The 21,724-nt window shown below is 42.0% G+C and overlaps 1 protein-coding gene across 1 annotated transcript in view; it reads right to left on the bottom strand.

Moving 5' to 3' along the window:
* Positions 1–21,724, bottom strand: part of stard9 (StAR-related lipid transfer (START) domain containing 9) — a 286,706-nt gene that overhangs the window by 115,136 nt on the left and 149,846 nt on the right. The window contains exons 10-14 of the mRNA XM_048599610.1: positions 20,291–20,358; positions 16,278–16,375; positions 10,936–11,127; positions 9,254–9,351; positions 8,437–8,514 (exon numbers count right to left, since the gene is read on the bottom strand). Coding sequence (XP_048455567.1) covers positions 8,437–8,514; positions 9,254–9,351; positions 10,936–11,127; positions 16,278–16,375; positions 20,291–20,358 — 534 coding nt within the window. The remainder of the gene's footprint in view (positions 1–8,436; positions 8,515–9,253; positions 9,352–10,935; positions 11,128–16,277; positions 16,376–20,290; positions 20,359–21,724) is intronic.

Here is a 21,724-nt window from a genome sequence, read left to right on the forward strand (position 1 = left end):
AATGTTGCATTGTTCAGGTGCTATCCACCAGTTCAGGTAAGGAGAAATAATGATCTGGCACCGTTCAAAGAAGGGCAAGAATGTATTCGTGACCAATGTATAACCATCAAACAACACCACTAGCTAGGAGCAAATTACTGAAGATACTGGAATCTGCAGTGAAAACAGAAAATGCTGGAGATCGCAGTGTGTCAGGCAGCATCCATGGAGAGAACGTAACTAGCATTTTGAGTCTAGATGACTGTTCCTCCGAGGTGAAGTGAAGTGTGAAGGCAGCATTTATGCAACAGTTTGGCGGTGGATGTTGGGGTGGGATGCTGGTGGTGGTGGTTTGGAGTGTTGGGGAAGAAAGGATGCTGATAGTTCAGATTAAGTGATCGGAATACGAGAACTGCAGTGCAATTGTCTGTCTAACTGCCTGGGAAAAATGGACAGTCTCACTGAAGGAGAGGGGAGGAAAGACAGGACATGGTAACAGAATGTAACAAGCAAAGTTAAAAGAAAGGGAAGGAATTTGAAGTTTTTGAACTCAATATTAAGTCCAGAAGGTTCTAAAGTGCCTAGTCCAAAGATGAGATGTTGCTTCTCCAGTTTTTGCTATGATTCGCTAGAGTATTGCAGCATGCCGAGGATAGACAAGTAGGCAGGGAAACAGGACATTATGTTAAAATGACTGGCTACCGGAAGGTCATGCTCGCATACGGATGGGAAGTGTTCTGCAAAGCAGTCACCTAGTCTGCATTTAGTTTCTCCAATAAAGAGTAGGCCACATTGGGTGCAGTGAATACAATACACAAGGTTGGAGTAGGTACAGGTGAAATGCTGCTTCACCTGGAAAGACTGTTTAGGCCCTTGGATGGTGAGCAAGGAGGACGTGGGGGGCAGGTGTTGCACCTTCTGTGGTTACATGGGAAGGTGCCGTGGAAAATTTGAGGGGAGGAATGTGGTGTTGGTGGTCGAGGAATGGATTAGGTGTCCTGGAGGGAACGATACCTGTGAAATGCAGATGGGGGAAGTGAACGGAAGGTGTATTTGGTGGTGACATTCTGTTGGAGTTGTCTGAAATGACAGAGAATGATCCTTTGAATGCAGAGGCTGTTGGGATGAAAAGTGGGAATAAGGGGGAACCGGATCATACTGTTGTGAGTGATGGGAAGGGACAAGGGCAAAAGCATGGGTGATAGGTCGGATGCGGTTAAGGGCCTGTCAATCACAGTGGATCAGAAGCCATGGTTATGGAATAAGGAAGCCAGGTCAGCAGCGCTGTTCTGGAAGGTGGCATCATCCGACCAGATATGACGTAGCTGAAGGAACTGGGAGAATGGGATGGAATCCTTGCAGGATGTGGGGTGGGAAGACCTGTAGTGAAGGTACAGGTAGTTCTCCTACAATGCAATAGTTGCGTTCACGTGTGACCTCATGCTACAGAAAACTACGCTATAGAAAATTGCCACAGAAAATCATGTTAAAGGGAAATTGCTGTAGAAAATTGCTATACTTGTATAGCAGAAAGCTCGCATTATCCAAACAGCATCCACTATTTATTAATCGCGTTACAGCCAATTTGCGTTAATGAAAAACACATTATAGCAGAACTACCTTAGCTATGGGAGTCAGTGGCTTTTCAGTGGATGGCAGTGGACTGTTTATTGCTGAAATGGAGACAGAGAGGTCAAGGAAAAGAAGGAAGTGCAGCACTCTGCGATTCACGTCTAGCACTATGCGCCATCATGCATGCACACTCAACTCCACTCCACAGCAACTTCGACCTATCCTCTCTCAAAGCTGCTCAGGTCCCCAGTTTCAATGCATCCTTTGTCTCATCCGTCGCCTCAATAAAAGACTTTTTCCTCATTCTTTCACTCATCAAGGCGCGCAAGCTCCAGCAACTTACGGATTCTAACATCCATTCTGAGCCGCCCTCCCCTTTCCGCCTCTTGGACCCCATCCCCTCCCGTCACACAGAACTGACCCCTTACCGTCCCCTTAACACCCACCCTGTTCCAGCCCTCAGATACTATCCCTTTCTGTCCCCCAGAGGTCACACCCCTCAACCCCAGCCTTTGCTGTGTTCTTACCATACCTCCTGATCTTCCCCTCTCTGAGGCTGAACGTTCTGTCCTTGGCAAAGGATTCAGCTTCATAACCTTAATGAATTTTGAGCTCCCCATGACATTGAACTGTTTTCCTGCCGCCATCCCCATCTCCACACTCATTTCTTCGGGCAGGATTCCTCCCCCCACCGATATCCGTCTCCAGTATTCACCCTTTACTTGGACCCCTTCCCTCTGCCCTTGATTTCTTCATTGAAAACTCCCAGTGTGACATCAGCTGTCTCAGTTTCTCTGCTCCTCTCATGCACTTTAACTTGTCCCTTCTGAAATTGCTGTACTTCACGCTCTCAGGTCAAACCTAACTTTGTTAACAAACATGCTGACAAGGGTGGTGCCATTGTAGTCTGGCGCACTGACCTTTACCTTGCAGAGGCTTAACGCCAACTCTCAGACACTTCTTCCTAGCTCCCCTGGACCATGACCCCATACCCATATCTGAACGTCAAGCCATTGTTGTCAGGTCTGTCACCAACTTTATTACCTCTGGAGATCTTGCCCCCATTGCCTCCAACCTTATATTCTCCCAAATCTGGGCAGCCCCATTTACCTCCTTCCCAAAATCCACAAACCAGTCTGCCCCCATTAGGCCCATCGTATCAGCCTATTCCATAAGACCATAAGACACAGGAGCAGAAATTAGGTCATTCGGCCCATCGCGTCTGCTCCACCATTCAATCATGACTGATAAGTTCCTCAATCTCATTCTCCTGTTTTCTCCCTGTAACCCTTGATCCCCTTGATAATCAAGAACCTATCTATCTCAGTCTTAAATGTACTCAATCACCTGGCCTCCACAGCCTTCTGTGGCAGTGAATTCCATAGATGCACCACTCTCTGGCTGAAGAAGTTTCACCTTATCTCCGTTCTAATAGGTATTCCTAAGGCTGTGCTCTCGGGTCCTAGACTCTCCTACCAATGGAAGCATCTTCCCAACATCCATTTTGTCCAGGCCATTCAGTGTTCTGAAAGTTTCAATTAGATCCCCCCTCATCCTTCTAAACTCCAATGAGTATAGTCCCAGAGTCCTCAAACGTTCCTCATATGTTAAGCTTTCCATTCCTGGGACCATTCTCGTGAACCTCCTCTGAACCCGCTCCAGGGCCATTACATCTTCCTTGAGATATGGGGCCCAAAACCGCACACAATACTCCAAATATGGCCTGACTAGAGCCTTTTAAAGCCTCAGTTGTACGTCCCTGCTTTTATATTCAAGTCCTCTCAAAATAAATGCCAACATTGCATTTGCCTCCCTGACTACTGACTCAACCTGCAAGTTTTTGAGAGAATCCTGGACTAGAACTCCCAAGTCTCTTTGCACTTCAGACTTCTGAATCTTCTCCCCATTTAGAAAATAGTCCATGCTTTTATTCTTCTTACCAAAGTGCATGACCTCACACTTTCCCACATTGTACTCCATCTGCCACTTCTTTGCCCACTCTCCTAAACCTGTCCAAATCCTTCTGCAGCCTCCCCACCTCCTCAATACTACCTGTCCCTCCACGTTAGCCTCCAAACTTAGCCAGAATACCCACAGTTCCTTCATCGAGATCATTAAATGTACAAAGCGAAAAGTTGTGGTCCCAGCACTGACCCTTGCGGAACACCATTTGTCACCGGCTGCCTTCCTGAGAAAGACCCCTTTATCTCCACTCTCTGCTTTCTGCCAGACAGCCAATCTTCTATCCATGCTAGCACCTTGCCTCTAACACCGTGGGCCCTTATCTTACTCAGCAGCCTCCTGTGTGGCACCTTATCAAAGGCCTTCTTGAAGTCCAGGTAGATAACATCCATTGGCTCTCCTTGGTCTACTCTGCTCGTTACTTCCTCAAAGAATTCTAGCAGATTTGTCAGGCATGATCTCCCCTTGATGAAACTATGCTGACTTTGCCCTATTTTACTATACATTTCCAAATATTCAGAAATCTCATCTTTCACAATAGACTCCAAAATCTTACCCACGACCAAAGTTAGGCTAATCGGCCTGTAATTTTCCATCTTTTGCCTTACTTCATTTTCAAACACGGGTGTCACGTTAGTGATTTTCCAGTCCTCTGGGACCCTCCCTGACTCTAGCAATTCCTGAAAGATCACCACTAATGCTTCCACAATCTCTTCAGCCATCTCCTTTAGAACTCTGGGGTGTAGTCCATCTGGTCCAGGTGATTTGTCCACCTTCAGGCCTATCAGTTTTACTAGCACCTTTTCCTTAGTGATGGCCACCATACTCAGCTCCGCCCCTGGACTCTCTTGAATTTTTGGGATTTTACTCATGTCTTCCACTGTGAAGACTGACGTGAAGTAATTATTCAGTTCCTCAGCCATTTCCTTGTTCCCCACTACTATCTCTCCACCGTCATTTTCCAGTGGTCCAATGTCCACTTTTGCTTCTCTTTTGCCCTTTATATACCTAAAGAAACTCTTACAGTCTTCATTTATATTACTGGCTAGCTTACCCTCATATTTAATCTTCTCCCTCCTTATTTGCTTTTTTTGTTGGTCTTTGTAAGCTTCCCAGTCCTCTGGTTTCCCACTGCCCTTTGCCACATTATATGCTCTGTACATATTCCTGCCCCACAGAACTAATTTCCTCCTACCTTGACTTGTCCAGACCCTGCTCATCTACATCGGCGCCTCCTCTGATGTCCTCCGTCATATTGACAATTTCCACTTCCCTGGCCCTGAGTGCCTCCTGTTCACCATGGATGTCCAATCCCTCTATACCTCCATTCCCAACCGGAATGGTCTAATAGCTCTCGGCTTCTTCCTCAAACAGAGGCCTAAATAATCCCCGTCCACGATCCAATCTCCTCCATTTGGCTGAACCTGTTCTCTCACTGAACAATTTCTCTAATTTATCTCACTTCTGTCAAGTCAAAGGAGTGGCTATGGGCACCCACATGGGTTCCAGTTATGCCTGCCTCTTTATGGGGTATGTGGAACAATCCTTTTTCCAGTACTATACTAGCCCCCTCCCACAACTCTTTTCTTGGTACATCGACGACTATTTCGGTCCCGCTTCATGCTCCTGCCTGGACCTTGAAAAGTTGTTCAATTTGCCTCCAATTTCCACCCCTCAATGACTTCTGCATTTTCCATTTCTGACAGTTCCCTTCCTTTCCTTGACCTCTCCGTCTCTTCAGATTAGGTAATTTACAACCTTCTGGACTTAATATTGAGTTCAACACCTTCAAATAGTGAACACATTCCTTCCCTTTTTTGTAAGCTTTGCTTGTTACCTTCTCTGTCACCACATCCTCTCTCCCCTCCCTCCCCTCCAGCGGGGCTGTTCATCCCAGTCTGTCAGTTAGGCACACCATTGTTCAACCATTCTTACAGCAGGATCACTTAATCTGAATTGTCAACATCCTTTCTCCCACAGCACTCCAACTGCTCCACCCTGCAAACTGCATAAATTGTTCACACTTCCTCCATACTTCACTTAAGCTCTGATGAAGAGTCACCTAGACTCGAAATATTAGGTTGCTTTCTCTCCATGGATGCTGCCTGACCAGCTATGATCTCCAGCATTTTTTTGTTTTCAAACAATACCACTAAGTGGTTAATTAGTCACTCATCTATCCGCTGCTTTCTTTATCTCCAGACTACCCACTGTCATAGATATCTAAAGCACAGAAAAAGGCCTTTCGGCCCTTTGTGCCCATGTCAATCAAAAACAACCACCTAACTATGTTAATCCAATTCTCCAGCACAGGGTCATGGCCTTGTACATCTTGGCATCACAATTACACATATAAATACTTCTCAAATGTTATCAAGATTTCTGCCTCTACCATTCCTTCAGACAGTGAGTCCCAGATACCCACCACCCTCTGGATGAAAATATTTTTCTTCACATCTCCTCTAAATCTTCTGTCCCTTTTCTTAAATCTATGCCCCCAGTCATTGATCCTTCCATCAAAAGGGAAAAATTTCTTCCTATCTACAATTCATGATTTTTTTATACATCTCAATCACATCCTGTCTCAATCTCCTCTGCTCTAAGCAAAACAACCCCAGTCATTCCAATCTCTTTTCATAACTGAAACTCTCCAGCCCAGACAACATCCTGGTAAATCTCCTCTGCACTCTGTCCAGTGCTATCACATCCCTCCTACAATGTGGATTCCAAAAACAGCATACAATAAGTCTAGCTGTAGCCTAAACAATGTCTTACACAGTTCTAGCATCATTTTCCTACTCAAATGCTATGCCTCAGACAATTAAGTCAAGTATCCCATATACTTTTTCACTATTTTATCTACCTGTCCTACTGCCTTAAGGCATTGGGGATGGACTGGCATACCAAGGTCCCTCTAATCCTTGGTGCTTAGGCCATAAGACCATAAGATGTAGGAGCAGAATTAGGCCATTCAACCCATCAACTCTGTTCCACCATTCAATCATGGCTGCTATGTTTGTCAACCCCATTCTCCTGCCTTTTTCCCGTAACCCTTGATCCCTTACCATTCAGGAACTTATCTATCTCTGTCTTAAATACACTCATGACTTGGCCTCCACAGCCCTCTGCAGCAATGAGTTCCACAGATTAACCACCCTCTGGCTGAAGAAATTCTTCCTCATCTCAGTTATAAAGGGTCAGCCCCTAACTCTGAAGCTGTACCTTCGGGTCCTAAACTTCTTCTCCATGTACACTCTATCCGGGCCTCTCAGTATTCTACAAGTTTCATTGAGAACTCCTTAATTCTTCTAAACTCCAGGTGCAGACTCAGAGTCCTCAACTGCTCCTCATATGACAAGCCCTTCATCCCCAGGATCATTCTTGTTAGCTTCCTCTGGACCCCCTCCAATGCCAGCACATCCTTTCTTAGATACAGTGACAAATCTATTCAATATTCCAAATGCAGTCTGTCCAGAGCCTTATATGTAGTCCCAGCGTCTGACCATTCATTATGTACTTCCTTGCCTCATTTGTCCTACCCAAGTGCATCACCTCACACATATCTGGATTGAACTTCAATTGCCACTGATCAACACATCTGACCAACCTGTCTATATCTCCTCTATTCTACAGCTATCCTTCTCATTATTTACCACCTCATCTGTGAACTTACTGATCAACCCTCCTACTTTTCACGTCCAAATCATTCATATATACCATCAACAACTATATCCTTAATACAGACCCAGATTTCCAGTCGGAAAAACACTCAACCATCACCCTCCCCTTCCTACCACTCAGACAATTGTGGATCTAATTTACTAAATTTTCTTGGATCCCATGGGCTCTGACCTTTGTTATTACTCTCCCATGTGGGAACTTATCAAAAGCCTTGCTGAAGTCAAGCAGACTACATCAAAACCATTGCCCTCACCTACACACCTTGTCATCTTTTTGAAGGGTTCAATCAAGTTGGTCTGACATGACCTCTCCTTAACAAAACCACGCAGACTGTTCTTGATTAATCTGTATTGGGAGAGGCAGGGAATAAGTCTGTCCCTCAGAAATGCTTCCAACAATTTCCCCATCATTGAGCCAGCTTGTAGTTTCCTGCTTATTTCTTGCTCCCTTCTTGATTAAGAGCACCACATTGACTGTCCTCCAGTCCTCTGGCACCTCTCCTGAGGCCAGAAAGGAAATGAAAATTATTGTCAGTGCCCCTGCTATTTCCTCCCTTGCCTCATTCAATAGCTATGCTTCAAAGTAATTCCCTGGCTGTCAAGGATTTTACAGCGTCCTGACTATGTGAAATCTATTTTAGATATGCAAGTCCTTCCTTCTTTCTTTCCATGATTGCTTTTATATACCTTATCATCTACATGAAAAATTGAAACCACCGTAGACTTGTCTGTGACTCTCCAGTTGATCAAAACACCATCAAATTAGAACTAAAACCTACTAAAACAGGGAAAAAGGGAGGTGGCGTCACGTTCTAATTTTCCTAAGCTAACGAAATGAAAAGCTGAGGAAACCATTTCAGTTTATGCTCCTGTGAAATGCCTCAGAACTTCTACTGCCTTAAAAAGGTGCTATATAAACGTATGTACTTATTACTATCAAGAACAAGGGCACAGAGCATCAAATGGCCCAGTATCTGATTTCATTACGAAGAATTGTGAGGAGAGTTATTTTTATCCATAGGTCTCAGAACTCAGGGTTATATATAAATCTCCAAGGGAAATAAACACTAATATTTATTTAATACATTTTTGAGAAACTTTAGCCAAACTATAGACAAGACAACAATTTATTTGATCAGGTGTGATTTTTATAAAACTGCAGTAAGGTATATTACAATACTGTCATTGTTAAAGTTTAGTTCATTGTTTACACTTTGATTTTAGTGGAGAATGTTTCACTTACTAATTCAAAACTCATCAGCATGGCTTTCAATCGATCAATTTCCTCACGCAGTTCTCTAATCAATTTTACATTAGCATCCTGAAAAATGTTAAAGGGACTCAACATTAAATTACAAAATATATTTTATAATCAAAGCAATTCCAATTTAGAGACACAATTATTCCATTTATTGTCAATGCATTTTTTCCTTTTGTCTAAAAACAGTCTCACACCAATATACCATTTCATTGGTGCTTCTATAATGCTCAGAGAATTCCGGTTTTAATCGTTCCATCAATAGCAGCAAAGCCTTCAGTTACCTAGATTAAAGCTGGAATTATCTTCCTAGAGCTCTCCATCTTGGGCTTCTTTAAGCTGGTCCTCAACACCTGTCTCGCCGGCTAAGCTTTTGATCAACTGCCTTCATCTACTTATGTGACTTAATTTTAAATTCTGCATAGCATTTTGGATGTTTCATATTATACTAGGATGCAATATAAATGCAAGATGTTGTTAGTGCCACATTTTCTGTGCCTTTCCCAGCACCATTTTTCATCTGTTAGCAAATTTTTGAAGTGAGGGCGCCAGAGGTGAGCCTGATCCTAAACTCACCAACAGCTCACGATCTATGGGGAATGACTGAAAAGTGATCAGAGAATGGGAATCAGGGCTGATCTTTCTCTAGAGTGGTCAATTGGCTTTAATATTCCAGCATGATTCGGTTCCAGATTCAACAAAGCAATTTAAAAGCACTGATCAAATTGGTGAGTTATAATTTTAGAAAAGAGCAAACACACCTTAAATGTAATAAACGGGCAGATAGCCATTAATTTCTCACCTCATTCACTCGTGGCTTATTGATAATATTCTTTGCGTGTGCAGCATATCTTAAGGTGCTGATTGTTTCACTATAACTTGTGCTTGCAGGAGAGATTGCTGCAGTCAAGAAACATAGGATGTGATGATCATATTGCAAATCAGGCAGAGACAGAAGTAAAAGAACAAACAATACCAATATAAAATAAAGCAATAGGTTTGCAAAAGTAGATTACTACAACAGTTTATTAGACAAGCAGCTTTCACTTTTGGAAGCATTTTGCAGTATATTGATATTTACCATTGCAGCACTGCTGTAGGAGACACTCAACAAAAACAACAAACAAATTAGCTAGAAAAGATCTAGAAAAATGCTTCAATACTTGACATTTCAAATGAACGCAATAAAATCTGTCAAAAATACAATAAACAATTCAATGGCATCGTAATTTTGAATCCCCTCTTTCCAACTAAAAGATACTGCAAACGACCAGCTTGAAATAACACAATTGAAACATTGCTAATTGTTGCTGGATACGATATTTCAGAATATCTTTGAGCTTTTGATGAGCAAACAGCAACATAGCCCTCATTGCTCAATGTCAAAATGACCACTTGTGAGAGACTAGGTCACAGGATGTCAGCAATGTAGAAATACAAATAATCTGGTTAATACAGGCTGATCAACTTTTTCTAATTAATGTGTTTGCAGGGCCACAGGTTTAATCATTTGTGTGTGCTTTCTTAGTAGTTTTCACTTTCACCATACATTATCCTTCAATTGAAATAAAGAATAACACCAGATTAAAGTTACCCTGACAGTAGAGGGTGCTGGACAAATATTCCTGAGCCACAGCAATGCTACTATGGTAAAGCAGTTTTGCCTGCTCCTGCATTACTATGCCCCACGTTACATTTTAACATACTCCACCTAGTGTCCAGGTTTCGATTTGGTCTGGATTTTATTCAAAATTTCATAAAGAGGCATCTAGCTGTTTGCTGCCTGTAATGGAGCTTTGAAGACTGTAACCATCAGATTGCTAAGAGAAGCATTAGAGCTACCTGTACATGAGAATGGCCACTCATACTTGGTAGGAACTACTCAGATAAAGATGCTGAGCAATTTAAAGGTGAGAAAACAATGCAGTGTAGAGGAGGAACAGCGGGAAAAACAGGGGAACAGAAAGATAAGATCATGCAATATAGAATATGTGAAAGATAGTGACTTAAATTGGGTTTCTAATCTCAAGTCTCTTTCCTGGAGAAGGTGTGAACACTATCCTAGAATATTCTTACTGACCTCCAACATAGTAATGGTAGCAATTTCTTTTTTGGTTTCTTCCAACAATGGTTCAAACCTTGGACAACATTAGAAAGGAGAAATTATACACAAAGGATGAGATTAATGAGAAAATTCTCAATATAATGTGTTCAAACTGTTCTTATGGTCCAAGCTCTGGATTTCTCTCTAAATTTCTGCACCGTTCTTCTTTCTTTAAGATACTCCTTAAAAGCTACCACTTTCACTGATCTTTCAGCCATGTATGCTCAATCTAATTTTGCTCTATAATGTTTCTGTGACATGAGATGGGATGTTTCATTATCCTAAAGATGTTAGAGAAATACAAACTTTGATGTTGATGCAGACAAATAGGAAACTCATTTTCTAACCAACTGATTTTTGAAAATGTCAATGATACTCACTTGCAATCATAATGGTTTTTGAATTTCCTCCAAGGCTATCCTTGAGAAGCCAGGTGAGGACAGAATCACGGTAAGGAACATAGCATTGGCGCCTGCTACTCCCTGAATACGCACTGGAATGGCTTCCAGAATCACCTTCGCTCACCATACTATTAATACTCTGGCAGCTGGTGGACATCTGGGAATTTTGAGCTGCATATTTGGAAAAGAATGCACAAATTGAGGAGAATTTACTTGCAACAAAACATCATAAGGTTTCCTTAAATTGAACAAAAACAACCTTCAGTTGTCAAAACAGCTAAAGCACTTGATTGCCTCAAACAACAAGTTAAATATTAGAATTCAACAAAGCTCCAATCTAGGCAGTTAAAAAAAAGAGAGATTTCCCTTCTTATTTTGTATCATTCACAACCTCAGGATGTTGCTAAGTGGTTTACAGTCAATGTAGTAGTTTTGAATTTATATTTTTGTTGTATGTAGCAAATTTGTCAGCCAATTTATGCATTAATTGTACCAGTGACGTGGTAGTGAACACACGAATACAGTAGCCATTCTGTCTCTTAACAGCAAAAAAAAGATAACCACTTATTGTAGTTTCCAGCAACATTCACTGAGAAAAGAATGTTATCTTGAATAAAGCAAGACCCTTCTGCTTTTCAAAGATTAATCAAACAAAAATGAAGATACCAATATAAATGTGATCCTTCATACATGATAGGCATTTGATGGAGGGTCCTGTTGCAGGATTAAACTAGTTTTCTGTTAAACTCATCAGCCAGGTGTCAAACGATCTATTAAAAAAACAGCTTTTTGTCTCTTCCCTCCTATTTGGCATTGGTTGATGGCATTGCAATTAAGATACACCAATAAATAGGTAAAACCCTTCTTGTTGGTATCCAGCCTGTTATTGTAAAATACCCACCACAATGTGCCAGATTCTTTGGTCACACATTTGAAAAAATGATTGGTAACACCTCCAACTTGGAATATCTTTTCCATTTAATTTTTTAGCTTTGTGTATGACTTGCTCATGACTAAATATTAAGAGGAAGATATTTCTTGGAATGTTTCATTCCACTGATATTAAGCAATTGAAGAAATGGGAGAAGAAATTGGAACTCTTTTACCCATGACAATACCTCAATTGCCAACAGCTAATTATCTATGTTGAATTGTAGCTCTGATTTTTAATTGTAGGTCTGTTGACTCTTACTCCCTGATTCAACACAGGATACCAGTCTTTTATTATTCACATAGCTATTCTTGAAGGCTGTCCTTCAAAATCACCTTACCTTGTTTAAGGGAAGGTCTGATAGAGCTAATCAAAGAAATTAAAATTTAAGAACCAATAGGGAGAAAGGATATACTTGGCATTGGCAGCAGCTTAAAAGCAATTCACTAGGTTAATTCCTGGGATGAAGGGGTTGAGTTAACAAGAATGGCTGAACAATTTTTGCCTCTATTTATTTGAGTTCAGAAGAATGAAGGATGATTTTTCTGAAACATTCAAGATTCTGAGGAGGTTTGACAGGGTAGACAGTGGTAAAATGTTTCCATTCATTGGGAGATCTTGAACCAGGGAAGATAGTTACAGAAGAAGAACAAAGAACAAAGAAAACTACAGCATAGGAACAGGCCCTTCGGCCCTCCAAGCCTGCACCGACATGCTTCCTGTCACAACTAAAACCCCCTACCATTTGAGGGACCATATCCCTCTATTCTCATCCTATTAATGTATTTGTCAAGACGCCCTTTAAAAATCACTATCATAGCTGCATCCACTACCTCCCCCGGCAGTGAGTTCCAGGCACCCACCACCCTCTGTGTAAAAAACTTGCCTCGTACATCACCTTTAAACCTTGCCCCTCACACCTTAAATCTATGCCCCCTAATAACTGAGTCTTCCACCCTGGGAAAAAGCTTCAAACTGTCCACTCTTTCCATGCCCTTCATAATCTTGTAGACCTCTATCAGGTCACCCCTCAATCTCTATCTTTCCAGTGAGAACAACCCAAGTTTCTCCAACCTCTCCTCACAGCTAATGCCCTCCATACAAGGTAACATCCTGGTAAATCTTTTCCGTACCCTCTCCAAAGCCCCACATCCTTCTGGTAGTGTGGCAACCAGAACTGAACGCAGCATTCCGAATGCGGCCTAACTAAGGTTCTATAACGCTGCAACATTACCTGCCAATTTTTAAACTCAATGCCCCGATGAAGGCAAACATGCTGCATACCTTGTTGACTACCTTCTCCACCTGCGTTGCCACTTTCAGTGACCTGCGTACCTATACACCCAGATCCCTCAGCCTATCAGTTCTCTTACTGGTTCTGCTATTTACTGTTTTCCATCTGGATTACACCTTCTAAAATGCATTACCTCACACTTTTCTGGATTAAACTCCATCTACCATCTCTCTGCCCAAGTCACCAACCAATCTATATCCTGCGGTATCCTCCGACGGTCCTCATCGCTATCCGCAATTCCACCAACTTTTGTGGCATCTGCAAACGTACTCATCAAACCAGTTACATTTTCCTCCAAATCATTTATATATATTACAAATAGCAAAGGTCCCAACATCCCTGAGGATCGCCACTACTCACAGCTCTCCATTCAGAAATGCACCCTTCCACTGATGTCCTCTGTCTTCTATGACCGAGCCAGGTTTCTTAATCCATTTTGCAAGCTCATCTCTGACCCCATGCGACTTTATCTTCTGTATCAAGCTGCCATGAGGGACCTTGTCAAAGTCCATGTAGACAACATCCACTGCCCTACCCTCAATCATCTTCATCACTTCCTCAAAAAACTCAATCAAGTTAGTGAGACACAACCTCCCCTTCACAAAATCATGTTGCCTCTCACTAATACGCCCATTGATTTCCAGGTGGGAGTAAATCCTGCCTCGAAGAATCCTCTCCAATAATTTCCCTACCACTTCCCAATCCTCTGGGACCTCCCTTATAGCCAGTGAGGATACAAAGATTTCCCTCAAGCCCCCAGCAATTTCCTCTCTTGCCTCTCTCAGTATTCTGGGGTATATCCTATCAGACCCTGAGGACTTGTCTACCTTAATGTTTTTCAAGACCCCCAATACCTCCTACCTTTGATCTCAACATGACCCAAACTATCTACACACCCTTCCCCAGACTCATCATCCACCAAGTCCTCCTCTGTGGTGAATACGGAAGCAATGTACTCATTTAATACCTTGCCCATTTCCTCTGGCTCCACACATAAATTCCCTTCCCTGCCCTTGAGTGGGCCAACCCTCTCCCTGGCTACCCTCTTGCTGTTTATATACTTATAAAAAGACGTGATATTTTCCTTAATCGTGTTGGCGAATGACTTTTCATGACCTCTTTTAGCCCTCCTGACTCCATGCTTAAGTTTCTCTCAACTTTCCTTGTATTCCACCCTTGCTTCGTGTGTTTCCAGCCTCCTAGCCTTGACAAATGCTTCCTTTTTCTTTTTGACTAGACTCACAATATTCTCGTTATCCAACGTTCCCTAAACTTGCCATATTTATCCTTCATCCTTACAGGAACGTGCCGGTCCTGAGTTCTTATCAACTTACACTCGAAAGCCTTCCACATACCAGATGTTGATTTTCCCTCAAACATCCGCCTCCAATCTACATTCGTCAGTTCCTGCCTAATATTGTTGTAATTAACCTTCCACCAATTCCTTCACCTGATAACTACACTTATCTTAATCCTTAACCCTTAAAACTTACTGAATTGTGATCACTGTTTCCGAGCTACTCCCCTACTGAGACATTGACCACCAGGCTCATTCCCCAGTACTAGGTCTCGTTCGGCCCCTTACCTAGCTGGACTATCTACATATTGTTTCAAGAAGCCCTCCTGGATGGTCCTTACAAACTCTGCCATATCCGCGCCCCAAGTACTAAGTGAGTCCCAGTCAATATATGGGAAGTTAAAAATCACCCAAGACAACAACCCTGTTACTTTTACATCGTGCCAAAATCTGCCTACAAATCTGTTCTTCTCTCTCCCGCTGGCTGTTGGGAGGCCTGTAGTAAACCACAAACATTGCTGCACCCTTCTTGTTCCTGAGCTTTACCCATATTGCCTCACTGTATGAGCCATTCAAGGTGTCCTCCCGCAATACAGCTGTGATGTTCTCCTTAACAAGTAGTGCAACTCACCTCCCATCTTTTACATCCCCCTGTATCCCGCCTGAAACATTTCTATCCTGGAACGTTAAATTGCCAATCCTGTCCCTCCCTTAACCAAATCTCTGTAACAGCAATATCATAGTTCCAAGTACTAATCCAAGCTCTAAGTTCATCTGCCTTACCTGTTACACTTCTCACACTGAAACAGATGCACTTCAGTCCACCAGACCCACTTTGATCAGCAACCACACCCTGCCTGCTCTTCCTTTGAGTCTTACTGGTCCTATTGTCTGGTTCCCTTTCAATCAATTCACCTTTGCTTTGGTTCCCACTCCCCTGTCAAGCTAGATTAAATCCTCCCAAGTGACACCAGCAAACCTCCCAGCCAGAATATTTGTGCCCCTAGAGTTTAGATGCAACTCATCCTTCTTCCACCTGCCTCAGAAGAGATCCCAATGGACCAGATATCCAAAATATACAGAATAAGGAGACACTCATTTAAGACTGAATTCAAAGGAATTTCTTCTCCCAGAAGGTAACGGACTTCTGGAATTTTCTACAACAGAGCTGTGGAGGCTAGATCACTGGAAGTATTTAAAAAGGAAGTAGATTTTTGAATTATTGAGGTGTTGAAGATTATGAGGAACTGGCATGACAGAGAAGTTGTTGCCTGGGCTGATCAGCCATAATCTTGCTGAATGGCTGGGCTGGTTTGAAGGGCCAAATGACCTATTACTGCTCCTATTTATATGTTTTAATGCTTCCTCTAAAGAAAGTTGGATCAGGAACTAGAGGTTGTCGGCTAAAAATAACCCATTTTAAAGGGTAATAAAATCAGATTCCATAGGAATAATTAAAAGGTAATTGGACATGTACACAAGGGGATTAATTTTCAGGGTTATGAGGAAAAAGCTGGGGTGTGGGTCTAAATTGGATGGCTTCTTCAGGCATCGTGGTTGAGCAGCCTCCTTCCACATGATTGCAACAATGACAATATTGCAAAACGACTCCACTGACTGAGAATTGGCTTGAAGCATGAAAGGTGCTACTTAAAGGTAAGTCTTCCTTTTCCTTACAAGAATGTCCTCTTTTTTGCAATTATATATATGGTAATCTTAACATAAAATCACAGGTATGTCTAAGTTTTAAAATCCTTACAGTACCAGATGAGGTGTAAAGGCTTGTGGCAACATCTCACCTAAGGTGGAGATGACTATTCCCAGAGTAACCAGTGATTTGTTAATGTTTGATCCTTCTGTGATCCTGTCCTTACAGAAATTTGGATCAGCTCTCTCACTGTAAAACATCAATTAAAGAAAAAATAAACAGATGTCTTTGTAAATCAGTGAGAATAAATCCTTAGCACCTTGATCAAAATACAACTAAAGCTATTAGGGGGCATACTTACAGCTTTCTTTTAAAACCTTCATGATTTACTCCTGTTTATCAAAACTATAGACTGAGTTTGATGCTACAATGTGTATTATGTCAGATATCTGGCAATTCATAATCATGCACTTCAGATACTTGAATATAGTTAACTGTACAACATGGAAGTTCTTTGAAATAAAGCGACACATGCAAATTAAAATAAATTGTTAAGTATTTACCTTCTCTCACAATTACCTTTTTCTTTTGTGCATTTAATACACTGAATCTGTGATACTGAAACAGTAATAATTCCACGTTCAGATGAACTACCAATTCAGCAACATCAGTGTGCAGTGTCAAAGAATCTCTCAGGGCACGAGTTCAGTAAGTAGGTAGTGGTCAGATTTGGAAGGCGACCATCACAATTTAAGTTCCTCATGCTCCACCTGTGGCCACATCTCCCATGGTCCATTCTCAAGCGGTTGAGTTGTCCAGCTTTTCTATAATAGGCTGAAACCGGGGACTCCAGCACTCAGCTAAGTTGCGGTTGTTTGTTTGCTCACCGAGCCGGTTGTTCCGTGGTGTGCAGACATTTCGTTACCGTTCTAGGCAACATGATCAGTGCGACCTCTAATCGAAGCATTGCTGTTCTGCTCCATTCTGAATTTATATGGTCCTCTGGTGTGGTGGGTCTTGTCACTTCCGGTTCTGTTTTTCAACAGTGGTCTGTATACAGGGTCTATTTATTTGTGTTTTTAATGGAGTCCTGTGTTGAGAACCAGGCCTCCAGAAATTCCCTTGCATGTCTGTTATTTGCTTGTCCCAGTCGAACAGGATTGCCTTCATTGTCTGTATTTATTGAGACAAGTGAATATTGGTCGTGCCTTTTTACTGCCAGCTGGTGTTCGTGTACCCTGGTCGTCAGTTTCCTTACCATTTGTCCAATGTGATGTTTATTGCACTCGCTGCATAGGATTCTGTAGATCACATTACTCATGTTCATTGTCAGTATGGGGTCTTTAGTCTTTAATAGCACTTGACGCAGTGTTGATGTAGGTTTGTGTGCAATCTTGATCCTATGCGGTCTAAGGAGTCTGGTTGTCATCTCCAATATATTTTTGATGTAGGGTAGGGTTGCTAGTGTCTTCTGTTGTAACGTGTCCTCTGACTGTCGTTTGTTTTGTAGGCATCAGCGGATGAAACTTCTTGGGTTGCCAGAGGACACGGTACAACAGAAGACACTAGTAACCCTATCCTACAACAAAAATATATCTGAGATGAAAACAAGACTCTAGACTGCATAGGATCACAACTGCACACAAACCTACATCAACGTTGTGTCAAATGCTATCAAAGACTAAAGACTAAAGGAGGGTGGCATGGTGGCACATTGGTTAGCACTGCTGACTCACAGTGCCAGGGACCTGGGTTCGATTCCAGCCTCAGGCGACTGTCTGTGTGGAGTTTGCACATTCTCCCCGTGTCTGCATGGGTTTCCACCGGGTGCTCCCATTTCCTCCCAAGTCCAAAGATGTGCAGGCCATCGTCAATTGCCCTTGGTGTTCAGGGGTGTGTAGATTAGGTGGGTTATACGGGCCTGGGTCTGGGTGGGATGATCTGAGAGTCGATGTGGACTGGTTGGGCCGAAGGGCCTGTTTCCACACAGTAGGGATTCTATGAAAGCCCGTACCGACTGTAAACAGGACTAATGTGATATACAGAATCCCATGCAGCACGTGCAATAAACATTAAATTCGACAAAACAGGGAGGAAACTAATGACCAGAATACACAAACACCAGCTGGCAGTAAAAAGACACGACCAATATTCACTTGTCTTGATACACACAGACAATGAAGGCCATCAGTTCGACTGGGACAAAGTGACTATACTGGGACAAGCGAACAACAGACATGCAAGGGAATTTCTGGAGACCTGGTTCTCAACAAGGGACTCCATCAACAAACAGACCGCTGCTGAAAAACAGAACCGCAAGTGACAAGATCCACCACACCAGAAGATCATATAAATTCAGAAGGGAGAACACCAGTGCTTCGATTAGAGGTCGCACTGATGATGTTGCCGAGAATGGTAACGAAATGTCTGCGCACCACGGAACAATCAGCTTGGCGAGCAAATGAACAATTGTATTCACAATCCAAGCTACAAATTTTCACTAAGAGTTGAGGTAAGTTACCAGATTGCAGCTAGTGATACTTGCAGTCATCAGGCATAGTTGCATTGAGAGGTAGGGCCGTCATCAGTTTGTAGGAGGTGAGGTATTTTCCGACAGAGATACTGGTATTCCAGATGGGTGAGAGTTTTTTTTTTGCAGTTCTACGTGAGTCAAAATTCTTTGTTAGCTGTCAGCTGATAACTCTTTTTGAGGAGGATGTTTACCCTATGCAGCTGGGGGTTCAATCCATTTGCGAAGAAATAATCCTCATTACTTTATGGATATCTACAACATTAATGTGGCCACTCCTTTGCCAGGTTGAGGAACAGTACTCTGCTGTTGTGTAGACCAAGGTGAGTGCAGTGTGCAGAGTGTGCTGGTTCTGCTACTCCAGCTGGTACTCTAATCAAAAACACATCTTGAGGCAGTTACCAAAAGCACAGTGGTTACAAGAGCAGGTCATAGGGTAGGGTTCCTGCAGAAATTAACTCTCCTCTGATTCCTTAAAATCCGTCTACAAGGCACAAGTCAGGAGTTTCAATAAGTGCAGCTGCACAGTCTGCTTCACTGGCACCCCATCTAATACCATCAAAATCCAATCCTTCTACTACCAATGCTCAGAAGCAGCAGTGCGCAGCATCTATGATGCACTGCAGAAATTCGCCAAAGATCCTTAGACTGCACTTTCCAAATCCACTACCACCTCCATCCAGAAGGTCAAGGGCAGCAGATGCATGGAAACACCACCACCTGAAAGTTCTGCTCCAAGCCACTCACCATCCTGACTTGGAAATATATCATTGTTCCTTCACTGTCACTTCTTCAAAATCCTGGAATCCCTTCCCGAGGACATTGTCGATCTACCTACAGCACTTGGACTGCAGCGGTTCAAGAAGGCAGCTCACCACCATATTCTCCACCTTCAAGAGCCATTACAGATGAGCAATAAATACCCACATCTCATGGAAAAAAATAATAAAATATGACTGAACCCTGGTCACCATGGTCCTGGTCTAAACAATAAAAAAACCCACTGATGCGCTTAACAGCTAATCTTGAGAGAGGGGCTCATGTTCAGAGATTTAAGTAAAGGATACAAACAAATGCTGGTCCCATTAGTTGATGGTACAGGGTTATGGGAAATGGAATAAACGTTTTGGGCAAGAGATATAGGGGTGAATAAGAATCTTTTTATGCAGCAAGTGGTAATGACCTGATACCTAATGGCAAGACAGCATCAGAGACATGACTTCAAAAGGAAATTGGATAGGCAGTTGAGGGAAAAATATCTTGCAACCATGAAATGGAACTGACCAAATTGTTCTGGAGAACCAGCACAGACCCTAAATGGCTTCTTTCACTGTAATGATCCGACTAACGGTTACTTTGTTCAGCCAAGGTCCTGAATGGAAAAGTTTCGGCAGCTTTACACATTGTTTGAGATGCTAGCATGCAGGAAATATGCTCCCCAGCCCACTATTACCAAAAAGCCGCCAGCCACACATGCTCCAGTCCTATCTAGTGCCCATTTGTCCCTCATGCACCAGTCTCCACCAACCAAAATCAACCCAATAATCAATCAGGAGATTGTGGACTGACAAAAACTATGTGTTATTATGGATTAGTCATATCTTTCGTAATGTAGAAAATACCCAATGACTCACCTGCCTGCCAAATCAACAAGGTTAATTTTGCTAACTATCTCTGATGGAAGGTGACTCTCCAATATTGCCTAAAATACAGAAATTGAGACATTAATTTACATTAAAGACACTTGGAGCAACATCTTTGTATTTTAAAATTTTTATTTATTTAATTGGCCAATGTATCTATAGAGATACGTACATAGGAACAGGACTATTGAATCCCCCAGGCTAGCGCCATTTCATTACAACATGGTTGATCTGAATCTTAACTCCATTTAACGGTCTTTGTTCCATATCCTTCAAGACCCTTTCAGATTTGATAGCTGCTGTGAACATTCTGGGAAAACAGTTTCAGATTTCCACTAACGGTTGGATGAAGGAGTGCTTCCTGATCTCCCTCCTGAATGGCCTAGCTTTAATTTTAAAGTTATACTCCCCACACTAGAGAGAAGCCTTTTATTGTTGAAACACAAATAATTCACTGTAGACCTAAGGTTGATTTTTTTTTGTGATACGTTGTAACATACCAAACCACGTGTTCTACTTTATTTCTAACAGAATATTAAAATATTTCAGTCCAAACCAGAGCAAAACTTCAATCCTCATCTCTAGGAAGATTTGCCTCCTATTCAAAGCCAATATATGCCACAGAATGTTAACCTCTGCCAGTCCAACAGTTGGCACAGATTTGTTAGGGCCAGGCCAAGAATTACTGTCCATGCTCACAGGTTAACAAGTTATGATACTGCACCAAGGAAGGTACAAATGAAATGCAATATTTTGTACACACTACTCACGAGATTTCCTTGGCAACAAAGAAAGGGATAACTGATGTCACATGAGCAAATTGGTCTTAGTCTTGAGGCCTAACAATTGGCAACCACAAAATAAAACAAATTATAAGATTAATTATCAACAATAAAAAAGGTGAGTAAATGGAGGTCTGAGAAGGCTGAAACTGTTCTTTTAAAAACAACGAGATGATAGGAAGCCTCACCATATGAGGCCAGAGGGATACAAGAACATTAAATCAGAAACAAAAACAAATTGCTGGAAAAGCTCAGCAGGTCTGGCAGCATCTGTGGAGAGAAATCAGAGTTAACATTTTAGGTTGAGTGACCCTTCCCGATTGCCACATAATTCTATATTATAAATAACTGCTTTGTTTTTAACGAAAATAAAAAGGTAATTTATTGGATGCAAAGCAATCTGGGAGATTCTGAAGGTCTGAAAGGTGCTACATAAATGTGAGGTCTTGAAGGTTTTTGTTATATTAGAGCCAGTAATTGATGAAATTGGAATTCAACCAATTATTTTGTGATTGCCCAGAGGATGACTGTAGTTATCCTTCATTGGTGAGAGGCACCAAGAATTAATATTTTAAAGCTTTTGCTTTAATAGCTATGTATATTTCTTTGATAAATGTGAAATAATATGTTTTAAACACATTAA

The sequence above is a fragment of the Rhincodon typus genome, chromosome 8 (assembly GCF_021869965.1).
Source record: "Rhincodon typus isolate 14 chromosome 8, sRhiTyp1.1, whole genome shotgun sequence".
Taxonomy (NCBI): Eukaryota; Metazoa; Chordata; class Chondrichthyes; order Orectolobiformes; family Rhincodontidae; genus Rhincodon; species Rhincodon typus.